Source organism: Chenopodium album, chromosome 14, assembly GCF_948465745.1.
Source record: "Chenopodium album chromosome 14, dcCheAlbu1.1, whole genome shotgun sequence".
NCBI classification, from domain to species: Eukaryota; Viridiplantae; Streptophyta; class Magnoliopsida; order Caryophyllales; family Amaranthaceae; genus Chenopodium; species Chenopodium album.
Window position 1 is genome coordinate 5,748,363 of NC_137847.1, and position 12,963 is coordinate 5,761,325.

General features: G+C 33.3%; 1 protein-coding gene across 1 annotated transcript; it reads right to left on the reverse strand.

The window, feature by feature from the left end:
- Positions 1–1,263: 1,263 nt before the first annotated feature.
- LOC145579942 (NADPH--cytochrome P450 reductase-like) lies at positions 1,264–8,723 on the reverse strand. The gene is made up of 18 exons (XM_081637250.1): positions 8,084–8,723; positions 7,724–7,783; positions 7,476–7,552; positions 7,329–7,386; positions 6,783–6,866; positions 6,525–6,561; positions 5,671–5,740; positions 5,404–5,595; positions 5,223–5,315; positions 4,833–5,058; positions 4,666–4,749; positions 4,428–4,579; positions 3,736–3,832; positions 3,179–3,328; positions 3,011–3,088; positions 2,799–2,921; positions 2,578–2,691; positions 1,264–1,727 (listed from the first exon to the last, which is right to left on the reverse strand). The coding sequence occupies exons 1-18, from the start codon at positions 8,429–8,431 to the stop codon at positions 1,647–1,649; spliced, it is 2,124 nt and encodes a 707-aa protein (XP_081493376.1). The 5' UTR covers positions 8,432–8,723; the 3' UTR covers positions 1,264–1,646.
- Between the last annotated feature and the right edge of the window lie 4,240 nt (positions 8,724–12,963).

A 12,963-nucleotide genomic window follows, 5' to 3' on the forward strand; every position in this document is an offset into this window, starting at 1 on the left:
AAGTTTTTTGTTTGTTTTTTTTTTTTTTTCAAATAGGTAAATAGGTATTAATGTAAAACCTAGCCTTGTTCAACTTGACTTAAGTTGGGGGGTAAAGATCCTTTGTCAGGAGGATGGGGGAGGGTAAAGAGACCCAACCCTAAAGTATCATTAGTGGAGATTGATCCTACAGCCGAAAGGTTATGATATATTGTTACCAAACAAAGTATTACTCCCTCCGTTTTTTTTATTTGCATCACTTTTCTTTTTGGGTGTTTTTTTTTAAATGCATCACTTCTATATTTGGTAACTTTATATTATATTTTATCATTTCTCTCTCTTACTTTAAACCCCACTCAACTTATTTTATCATTTCTCTCTCTTTTATGGTACCCCCTAAAATAATAAAAATATTTATTCACTCTCACACACTTTCTATTTCATGGTCCCCGTCTTACTTTTACTATAATAATTTATTTACCCGCTCACAATATTATATTACTCTCCTAAAACTTTGTGCAATCCAAAGTGATGCAAATTAAAAAAAAAAAAAAAAAAAAAAAAACCGAAGGGAGTACTTGGTAAGAACGACCAAGAATAATTGCAAACTAAGCCAAACTCTTCTATTCTTTCACTACACATCCATACACATGCACACCATTTTCACACCATCCACATTTGGAGATAACAAACGGGTCATTTAGATCGGGTTTAAGTTGAGTTAGTTTGGTTCAAGTCATTCTCGGATCAGATTCATTTGGGAAATTTCAGGTTGGGATTGACTCATCTTCGGTTCTATAGGCAATAATTCAATATGCTTATTTTGATTATTGGGTTTTTGAGTATGGGTCAAGGAGAAATGGCGATTTCAGGTAAAGTAGGTGTCTCAAGTTAGGTTTTTCGAGTTGGGTAATTGGGTATGGTCGTATGGATCATTCACATTCAATGGATGCAAAGTTGCAAACCAAACCAGGTCTGCCCGTCGCCCACCCTTAACCCATCTATCGGCGAAGATCATACCACCCTAGGACTACTTACAGCCCAAACTATCACACTTCTCTACAATTGGAATTTGGAAGTACTTCATCCTATGTCTCAATCACTGATTTCAGTTTGGTGAATTTTTCCTTACAAAAAGCTTGGTGTTAAGACTGAAAACTGAGGTGCAAATCAAATCTTGCCAAACTTTAATTCGACAAACAAAAGTGCACTGTGAAAATTCTGATACCTTGTTACCCCTCTCAGATTGCACCATTTGAATCAATGTTATGTAACTAATGTAAATGTATAATAAAGAAGGTCCATTTTCATACATATTACAGCTTTCTGTCTCACAAAATTACTGTTAAATTACAATTTCCTTCAATTCCTGACTATACTTATAATATCAACTTATTATGTTACAAAATATAATAATACCTACCCTGCCCGAAAAAACAAAAAAAGAAAAAAAAAAAAAAAAAGAAAAAGAAAAAAGAGAGAGAAAACAAAAAAAAGGATCATCTTACAGAAAAATGAATTACACAAATAATTAATTAAGCTACGATTACGCATCCTTATCAATTTCAAGGATGGTAATCGTAACAAATGTATACTCCTTCCATTCTTTCCTTTGATAAGTTTTGCGTCATTCGACTGCTGTTTCTGAATGTTAATAAGCCGCGTCATTACCAAACATCACGCAAGTATCTATTAGTCGTCTGCAAATTCTTCACCATGGCTTCTGCTTTGGTACTATCCATACCGCCCTACAAACCAATTAATCAACCAACCAATAAATATCCTCGCAACATTTCACAACTCACAAGTACGTACTATGTACCAAGTATATCGGTGAAATAAACAATCTGCTAATGGACGGTAACAAATGAAGGAAATGGGAATAAGCTTGCAAGTATGTTTGCAAGGAAAATTTTATGCCCAAGTCCGCTGTAAATTCATCTCCAAATATGTTTTTCTTCATATCCATTCACTTATTACCACAACAAAAACCGGTAACAAGTGGTAACGGAAAATTATGAAGAATAACACACTGTATTTGAAAGTGAAGATGCATTTCCACGCACATTGAACTGCTATTATTTAATACAGCACACACTATGTCATTATCATTACCGCCATGCATTGACGGCTACCTGAAAAGCCATTATTAATAAAAACAACCACTTTCACAACTACAAGACTTTATTATAGTTTCTTTGCAATATTCTTCCTTTGGTTTGGTACCTTCAAATTGACATTTACTTGAAAATGCCTTAAATAGCAGAATGGTCATTTAAGGAGGCTAGCAGAGTTAATTTGAAAAAAACTATTGCAAAAGGTGGTTAGCTACAATAATTCATTGTAAAAAAGTACTTTTCGGGGGAGGAAAAAGGAAGTGCTTGAAAAGATGTTTTTGACAAAATTTCTTAAAACCAAGATTAATCAAAGGCTGGAGGTTACGGTGAACCATTCAAACCATAGAAATTATCAAGGACGTGAGAAAGGGGGGACTAGAAAGCAACTAGTGTTGTTAATGAATTGTATTAATTACATATCATTGTTCGTATATATATGCAAGTGATCCTAGCCTTAAAGTATTTTTGCATGTGGACATACCTGCTCCTGTAAGATTGTGTGAAGGGTGCGGTGGACATCGCGTGCCATGCCTTTGGCATCACCACATACATAAATGTAACCTCCTTGGGATATTATGTTCCACACATCTGAAGCCTAAAATTGGCAATAAAAAGAAGAATTAAAATTTATTATGTCTTTACGTCTTGTTGATTATCCAAGTATCCAACCAAATGTTCACAATGATGAAGATGTAGGCATACCCTTTCCATCATTTTGTGCTGTACATATTCTTTCGTGGGGCCCTCTCGTGAGAAAGCAACTATTAGCTCTGAAAGTGCGCCACAATCAACAAAGTTCTGGAGCTCATCTTCGTAAATATAATCCTTCACCAAAAAAAAATTTATCCATCAATACACATTAAATAAAAGATGCAATATTGTAAAATGGGGTAGGAAACTCAAGTATGTCTCACCACTTTACGGTTTCTGCAGCCGAAAAACAATAATGCTTGCCCAAGCTCCACACCGTCTTCTTTCAGAACAGACCTTTCCTGAAGTTGAGAAACATAGAGGATATGAGTATTGAAATATTAGATGAAAAGGACGCTTGATAAAGAGAAATACTGGTTAGTCAATTGAACCTGCAAGAAGCCCCTGAAAGGTGCTAGACCAGTTCCAGGACCAATCATTATAATTGGGACAGATGCATCTGCTGGGAGTCTGAAATTGGACTGCCTCACGAAAATAGGTGCCCAACTAGAATTATGGGTCTCCTCTTGAGACAACGAATTCTGACAAGACATACATGGTTAGAAAGAAGGGCTTACTCATATGCAAAAACAATACACTTCACATTTCATTCAGCTTTATCCCATAAATAGAACATGTTTCAAGTAGGCAATAAAGGAATAAGATGGATAAATCATTTAACTATTGCCCAAAAAATTATGTAAATAAGTTTACTTTTACACAAGAAAGTCGAAGACATTGTCATAATCTCGCCATTGAATTTTGAACTTAACTAGTAGTCTATAACCAACCAACAAACCCTCAACTGGTCGCGCAATAGATAGGTATTCCCCCTACCCCTTCTCCAAATCAAAAAGTAGGCTCCAGAATCAAAGGCAAAAGACTATTATAACGACTGCACTAACAAGAAATTTGATAATAGAATCAAGAAATTACTACTATAACAAACCTTCATCCAAGTTGAGCACACTCCTTTATGAATCCTTCCAGTGGGCATTTTATCAAGAACTAATGCACACGTAACATGAATTCTTGATGGGGCCACTCTGCACACACGACAGCCAAATGTGTAATGGTTAGTACACCACACCATCATCTCAGAGCCAATTACTTCAAAAAATAAGCAAATTTGTAACTATCAAACCAATCTAGATTGCCTCTAAGGCCCTGTTCTCTTCACCTTAAAAAATTAATATCAAGTAAAAATAATTTCAGTTGAGTAAAAATAATTTCAGTTCAATAGAATTCAGTTTTCTTAAAGAAGAATTATAATAGAAAATCAGAAAAAATAATTTCAATTCAGCAAAAATAATTTCAGTTCAGTAAAATTAATTTAAGTTCAGTAAAAATAATTTAAGTTCAGCAAATATAATTTTGTTTCAGAAAAAATAATTTCAGTTCAGCAAAAATAAGGTGAAGAGAACGGGGCCTAAATGCACTTGGAGCAAACATATGGCCAACTAGAAGATAGAAGCGCTCAATATTGGCAGTCTTTCAAACAAATATTATACTAAAATCAAGCTTAAATAAATAGTTAAATAATGACAGATATAGTCCCTTTAAATGTCAATAGTCACCAAGAAAGATAGAAAATTTAAATTTCAATAGCATGTTCGACAAGAAAGTGGAAGAATATATTACCGTGGGGAAGATGAGATTGAGTAGAATCTTGGCTGCAAACGTGGAGCCACTGCAGCAAAGAAAACTCCAAGTGATGGTTTTGCTGAAGGGAACTCATACATGACCTCAAGGAGACTCCTCTGACTCGCAACTACCCACTGGGCATATTCATCCTGGAGAATATAACTCTAGTTATTTAACAGACAAGTAAAAGGCTATAGGCGTAATAATAATCAAATGACATAAAAAGCCTTTTCACCTTTCCAGCAGGAGATGCAAGATATCTCAGTCGTTCGGCTTCATTGGCATCAGAAGCATGAGCTGCTAGCGCTAGCAAAGCAGACTGAAAAAAAACGTGTCAGAATGACGAACAATTCACAGCATACAAAAGATGAAGGTCAGGCAAGCTGATAAGATATGACAAACCTTTTTAGGGGAGCTTAAAAGATCTGCATATCTAGTGAGAGCCGCTCTTACAGTACAAGGCGGGAAAGGCGGTGGTAGTGAGGATCCAGCAACAGGAGTGCCATCTTCATTATCGGTATGGATAGAGAAGAAAGTATCAGGTTTCACACCAAGTAATCTTTCAGCTTCCTCCACAGTCTCAACAAGATTTTCACAATAGACACCAACATGATCCCCTGTCTCATATCTGGAAAGAAAATAAATGCAAATTAAAATCAGAGAAGAAGATCAGGAGGAGAACTAGTTTGGTACCAAGGAGTCAAATAAAGAGCACATGTACCAATGGAACAAAGAAGGCAGGAAAAAAGCATAATTGATGTATGAGCCATGGATCTAGGATGTAAAACTTACTTTAGTCCTGTTCCAGCAATGTCAAATTCCAAATGGGTGCAAGAACGATCTGAAGCAGGAGTGTGTAGCTCCCTTCTCACGGCAACATTTGATCTTCACCAATATAGTAGCCAAATCAGATAGAAGAACAAGATACGAAATTTAAAGGTCTTCATCCATTAAATCAATCTCTTTACTATACCTGCAGGGATGTTGAGCGTCAAAGACAGCGTGACCATTAGCATTAGCCCAGCTCTTGTCTTGCTGAGCTGCATTAGAAGCCTCATGATAAACTACACGGTATTCTGGAATGGTAGCAGTATAAGGAGTAGAAACAGCTACATCATCCTCATCCCGAAGCAACCGGTCTAATTCTGGCCAGACTAATTCCTTCCTGAAATTGACAGACTTCAGTATATTTTCACCAAATTACAAGTTCATTATTAAGAAGAAAAGTTCCAGACAATACCAGGCTGAAAAATCATCTTCAATGCACTGGTCATCATCACCAAGACCAACTGGAACAAGGCGATTTCCACCTGCAATTGACATAAAAGGTCATCTCTTGCAAGTGTAAGACCTTTATGAATGTTACTCAACTGACTGCAATCACTGCAATACCCATCACCCCCCCCCCCCCTAAAAAGGTCAAACCGGTACTTTTATTAACTTCCAAATTTTTTGTACGACTCTCAACCACCGCACTTATTGTGACTTTATCTATGATACTTGCAAGTTGCAACTTCCATTCAAAAAAGCACCCACACATTCAGTTCAACATGTACATAAAAATAAAGAATCTTGCCAAATAATCCTCACATCAAATTACTAAGTGTCCAAGAAGTATATCATATTAGTCAGACAATTCAACCTGTCTGAATAAAAGCGCCCCATGATTCCCATCTAATAGGTTTGAATGTCTGATCATCAATGGTTTCAAAGAGATATCTATGCAAAACACAAATACTATATTAATTCCTCAAGAAAGTATCTTCAAGAAGCATAACTTTTTTTTTTTGAAAGGCTCCAAATTTTATAGTTCCATTTACTGCATTACGTAATTATGAATGATCCAAGTCCACAAATACCGTTAGAATGAGAAAGAAGCAAGTCAATTGCCTAACAGCAAAGAACTGGAGCAACTAAAAGAAATTCTCTTGGACATTCCAACAAGTTCCCAACAAGAAACTACTTACAAATTTTTAAGCCTAACAAGAAACATTTAAACAATTAGCAATTACATGTAAACTGTCACTGACAGCTCAACAATCAGGTTGACACAGATATTGGACTATTAGAACAACTAAAATAAGTAAAAGCTACCTTGCTCAGCGAGAAGCTCGTCGATCTCCTTACCAACCTGTTGATCATTAAAAAAATAATAACATTAACACCAACAATAAAAATAAAATAAAAATAAAAGTTTTTCCAGACAAGATTCACTATGTTCAAAAAATGTTATAGTATTAGCTATGAGGGGTTTGGAAGATGTTACAACTAAACATGGATGTAAATGTGCCATTTTTCGAAGAAGCAATACAAGGGGGGAAAGATGAAATTTTAGGTGAAAGAAGTATATACCTTGTTGAAATGCTCATACTGTCTATTTCCAAGCCCAAACACTCCGTACTGGAGGTTTTGAAGCCACTCACCCCTGTCCTTGCCCTATAACACAGAAGACAGAACATCCACCTTCAATAAATAAGTAATATAGACTTTCTACGCATTTTTAGGATCCAAAGAATCTTTCAATGACAACAACATAACTTATATTAAAACATGTGAATTTCCTATTATTGATTTGCTGACGATTTATTAATCAAACACTAATTAATTAAGGTCAACATTCAAAATCGTACAAGTAAAGAAACATGAAGATCAAATCAAAAGCGAAATTTTCATAACATAATAACATGCCCCACACAACATACTAACATAATCATCATCATTTTAAAAATGTATACAAAGCTACAAAGGACAATGAATTAGACATAGTTCAACCCACGTCTTAGTATTCACCCCCGAGACTTTACCATCTAAGATAACTGGAATCCATACATGCACCGCAATCTTTAAAGGACAATGACATAAACAGAATTCGACTAACTTGTACTCAAAATTTTATACCTCTAAGAACCACTTATAAAACCTTGCTGCATTGTCTGTTGGCTCGCCGTCTCCGTACCTGAATCAAGCATTTCATTCATCATTTACTTCACATACAATCATCAATTGAAAAAGGGAAATCAAGGAAAAGAAGAAGAAAGTACATACGTTGCCAAAAAGAAGAAAGCTAAAGATTCCTTCTTTAATTTTCTTTCATATTCTTCATCATCAGCAGCATAATCATCCTATTCATTATTCAAAGATTCAAATCATATTCCAAAATCCCAAATTATAACACTTTCCCTCGATTGCATAGTATTCAAAATTGAAAAATCAAAATGCAAAAGTTACAAAAATTAAAATGAAAGTAACAAAATAAAACAAATTGAGAAAAAGGGGGAAAAGGTCAAACTTACCAAATCAACAATTTTAAAAGTCGCTTTCTCATATCTTGCTTTGGCTTCCTCTACTAACGCCTACCAACCACAAAAAAGTAAAAACACAGCAAAATTATTAACCAATCAAACAAATTTAAAATGAAACAAAAATAAAATAAAATAAGATTCACATATTTCTAAACAAATCATATACAGTACAATTAAAACAATCCAATTTTTCAGGTACCAATAGAAAAAACACCATTTAATTTTAATATACGAGTATATATAAACATTAAAATTTTTGAAAATGGTATTTGTACTCCGTATTAGTTTAATATGATCAATCACGCGTCAATCGGTGTAATTAATTTATCAAGCCTGGATTAGAATATAAACCTTGGCAAATCCCTCGGCTGTTCCAGTTTGAGTACCAAAGAAGACGGTAACCTTCTTCTTGCCATCATCAACATCAACATCATCTTCCTCCTTAAGAATCAACGGCTTAGGAAGTTCCGACACAACTTTGGAAGATTTACCACCGTTGGATTTCTTCCAGATGAGCAAGAAAGCAACACCAATGAGTACAGCAATGGAGGTTGTAACAAACATGACAACTTCACGATTTTCAACGATGATCGCAGCAGCAGAAGAGTCTTCAAAAGACGCGTTTAGCTGCTCGAAATTACCCTTAAAAATAGCACTCATTAGATCTAAAGGTGAAACCTTGATTGGGTTGGAATCCATTTGATTGAGTAAAAGGAAAAACCCCAGATCAAATTTGGTTGATTTATTGAGGAAAGAATTGGGATTTTGAAGAAATTGGATGATTGGATTAAAACCCAGAAATTAAAAATGGAAGAAAAATGGTGGGAAGAAATAATTATAGAAGAAAGTAAAATGGAGTCTCTCACAGAAATGAGTTTTCTCTCTCCTCTGGTTTTGTGGTTGGAAGTGAGGTGGGGGTAGGAGAGACTCCTGAGGAAGAAGAGAGAGTTAGAGAAAGGGAGATGGAAGTTGGGAAGGGGTATTAATAATGTAAGAGTTTTTTTTTTTTTGGGGGGGGGGTTTTATTTTAATATTATAATAATAATAATTGATCGAGGTCGGTCTTATATATAACGAGTGTATGTACATGTATTATAGAGTACTCCGTATGGTGTATTTGCTAAATGAAGTGATATTCTGTATCTAGAATGTAATAAAATTTAGTACTTGGAATCGGATTTTTTTGTAACTTGAAGTAACTAAACTCGTTACTTAGTACGTCGACAAGAATGGATTACAAATCGATACTTGAAATCAATTTTTTGTAATTTGAAGCGACTAATCTTACTATGGACTGAGAAGTATATATTATACGTCAATCCACAAGAAAAATCTAAGTCTATGTCCTTAAATGATTGGCATGAAAAATTAGGAATTGTGTGGTGATTTTTATATATGAACAAGATGTTTACTTTTCTAATATTTTTAATCATATCATTGTTTAGCATAATTTTTGTGTGGTTGACTGACTTACACCAATACATCGACGAGGTAACCCCTGATTAATCAACTAACCATTGACCGATCGAGTAACCCTTCAAATAACATGTGACCAAGTAACTCCTAACCGAGTGACCCCTAATTAACCGAATAACCCATGATCAAATAACCCCGGGCACACGAAATGACTAACCACATATAAAACTTTGTGATCATTGTTATAATATATGATTGCCAATACATAACTCTATATAGTACAATCATACTTGCTAATTAACAAATACGAAGTAAATGATTGTGGATTCATAAATGTTGATTAGTAAAACAAAAATAGCGATTGCAAATCTTGAATTTTTAGGTAAATAAAATGATTAACTAGAGCGATTTCACATACACACATTGTATACGAGTTTACGTGGATATAACCAAAAAACAAAAATTGATGGCATGGGTTAATTTGTGGGGTAGATTAATTTGTGATGTAAAGAAGGTGAAGAGGAAGGAGGTGGAAAGAGAGAAAAGAAAAAAAAATAGGGCGCCAACGCTCACCAACCCCCCACCACAAACAAACACCCTTTACAAGTCTTAAGAGAAATAACCAGTCAACTTACCTAACACCAATTTTACTAACCATGGTTAAAGAGGTTATAATGGTCATCTTTTCTCCACGTGGCCAATTGGGTTGATACTTCAATATTGAATTTTTTTGGGTTGCTTATTTCATTTTCATGTCATCATTTTTGGTGTCGTTGGATAATGCAATTATAGTGGTTAAAATTAAATTTCATATTATTGAGAAAAATTAATTATGAGGGGGAAACATTAGGTTAGTTGAAATAGTGTACAAAATTTGGTGCATTTTGTTTAACAGCAACTTAGAATTTATACTTCACAGCTACTAACATAATGGGCATACTATTAATATAAAAGTTGCATTAATATTGTTAATTAATTAATCCTTCAATTTATGAGAGAGTTTGTCAAGTATTTTTTAATTTGGCAAATAAAAACAGAGTTAAGCATACATGAAAGACTTGAACTTTTGAGTTTTTCACCCTTAAGGACCTCATATTTTTGTTTTCACCTTTAAGGACCTAAGGTTAGCATTTCGGGGACTTAACTCACATTAACCAAAGGTTGACTGTCAACCATAAGTTACATTTTTTTTTTTCGGAAGAATCATATGTTACTTGAGTTCACTAAATTATCATAATTTAAACTACATTAACAAAAACCATATTCAGTGTAAAAATACTCCGTAACTGTTAACAAAATTACATAATTGTTTTCACTTTTTATTTCCCAAAAAATTCTTACCCTGCTTTTGCAAAGAATCATCAACAAAATTAGCCAAAATTATAATCATCTTGTTCGACCTTCCTAACTATGCACCCCTGATTTCCTAAAAGGGATAAAAAAAAAAAAAAAAAAAAAAAAAAAGGAAGATCGATGAAATGTGAATAAGAAGAAGTTGCTATGAGAAGATTAAGTTGCTTAAGATTGATCAACCACATCAATTAATTTAAAGTTTTATGTCAAAATAAAAAAATAATAATAAAAAAAAGTTAAGGAATTTGATATGTACCTAACTTATGTTAATTGAAGATTAAACCAGTCTTGCAGTTGTTCTCAATACCAATATGATTAAATTTTGGAGGAAGATAAGTTGCGTCAGTCTTAGCTTGCATTTTGGGGGTAAGTATAATTAAATTTTGTTTTCTCCAAAAAAAAAAAAATTAAGTCAATTGCCATTTATATAAATTTTATAATAATAAAGTATTAAAGTTTAACTAAAAGGGACCCATTAATTTAACTAGTGTGGTTAAGTTTCATCGGTAAAGTGTCAATAGGTCTTTAACGGTGAAAATAAAAATAAGAGGTCCTTAACGGTGAAAAAAGTAAAAGTTAAGGTCCTTTTTATATGCTTAACTCAATAAAAACAAGTGGGAAGATGGATGTGGGTGGCAACTACTTAAGTATACAAGTCCATATAGTTGTACAAATAATGGTACTGCATGAAGCCATGAACTAACATAAGATCTATTGAATACATAAGATCTATCAAACACGGAGTCCTAACTAAAATGGAGTATAGGTTATAGGGTATGTTCTATTCGCCTGAGTTTTATTCTTGTAACTTAAAATTTGTTGAGAATTTTATTTGGGTAAACACCCCTCTTTTTTTTTTTTTGTTAGCTTAATTTACATGAACTTACTTTCTTATATATATATTAATCATCATATTTATGCTAATTATTCTTATTGAAATTATCAAAACATTTTTTTTTTAATTTGAAATTATTTAAATAAATGAAAATAAGATGAAAATACTCGAACCCAACTATGATTGCAAAGATATACTGTAGATTATTGGTGGCATGCAGGGTCAAAAGAGATGATTATTGTTGGAAATAATTGGAGATGTGGTTGACATGCATGATTATTCCATGAACAAACATAAAAGCAAGAGAGATATGGGGAGCCCAAAACTGGTGTAATAAGTGGTGGCTTAGATGATTATCAATGATGGAGTAAGGGCCTGTTCTAATCAGAATAATTTCAGTTCAGTTCAGTTCAGATCTAATAAGTTAAGTTCAGCTCATTTCAGTTTATGTCTAATAATATTGCTAATGATATGAAGCCAAATTTCATACTTTTAATCTTATATTACAACAATAATAATAATAATAATAATAATAATAATAATTATTATTATTATTGTTATTATTATGTTGATACAATTCATTGTTCAAATGGTTATATTTTTTTATACACATTTTTACTGTTAAACTCATTGACAAAATGAGAGTACTACACAACTTAAACTAGTTTTCATAATCGGTTAGTTCTTCGTCTTCTTCTTGTCCAACAAGTTGCTCCATTGCCTCGGCATTCCTCTGAACTGACTCCCATATCTGATCAGTCATTTTAAATTTTATTTTTTAATTATCTAGTATATGTTTTTAAAATATTTTGGGGTTCCATGAATATATTTTTCATAAATATTTTAATTATATAATATATTTTTCTTAAATATTTTAATATGTATATTTGTATACACACATATATATAATAATAAATATTCAAAGATCATTAATCCGTAGTTAAAAATCACTAATTAATAAGTTCAGTTCAGTTCAGTTCAGCTCAGCTCAGCTCTAATAAGTTCAGTTCAGTTCAGCTCGGTTCAGTTCAGTCAATCAGAAACAGGCCCTAAGTAATGAAAGAGCCAAAGTAGATAGGATGGCGAAGAGCTGAGGTTGGTGCCTCAAATTGATGGCTCAATTCTTCAATTGTGAAGAACTTAGTTATTATGTTGGTATTTGTTTTGTTTCGTTTCTAGTCTATCAAAATGTAAAATATCGTGAATTTTCCCCTAATTATTTTTTTATAAAATGGACCGTCTTATTGACAAATTATATCTAGTCTAAGGGATTAAGTTAAGGTTATGAAATAGCTTGACTATAAAAATACCATGACCTAGCTTGATCAAGTCATGTTTGTGTTTACTTGGCAATTGGGCATGCATTTGCATCAAAGGATATGATAATGGTTGTGTTGAGGATATGGTGGTGGACTATTTAGTTTTAATCGTTAGGGCAAGTATTGGAAAGGGTTGTAGCCTAATTGAGAGGTCATGGCTTGATGGTTATACTGTGATGATGATACAGTTTCTTATGATAGTCAAAATGTTCGAATGAATGCACCTATATCTTAAACTACTTGATCAAATAAACAAAGACAATCTTTAAAGATTGGATTTTGAGATTCAAATGATCAATTTTATTTAT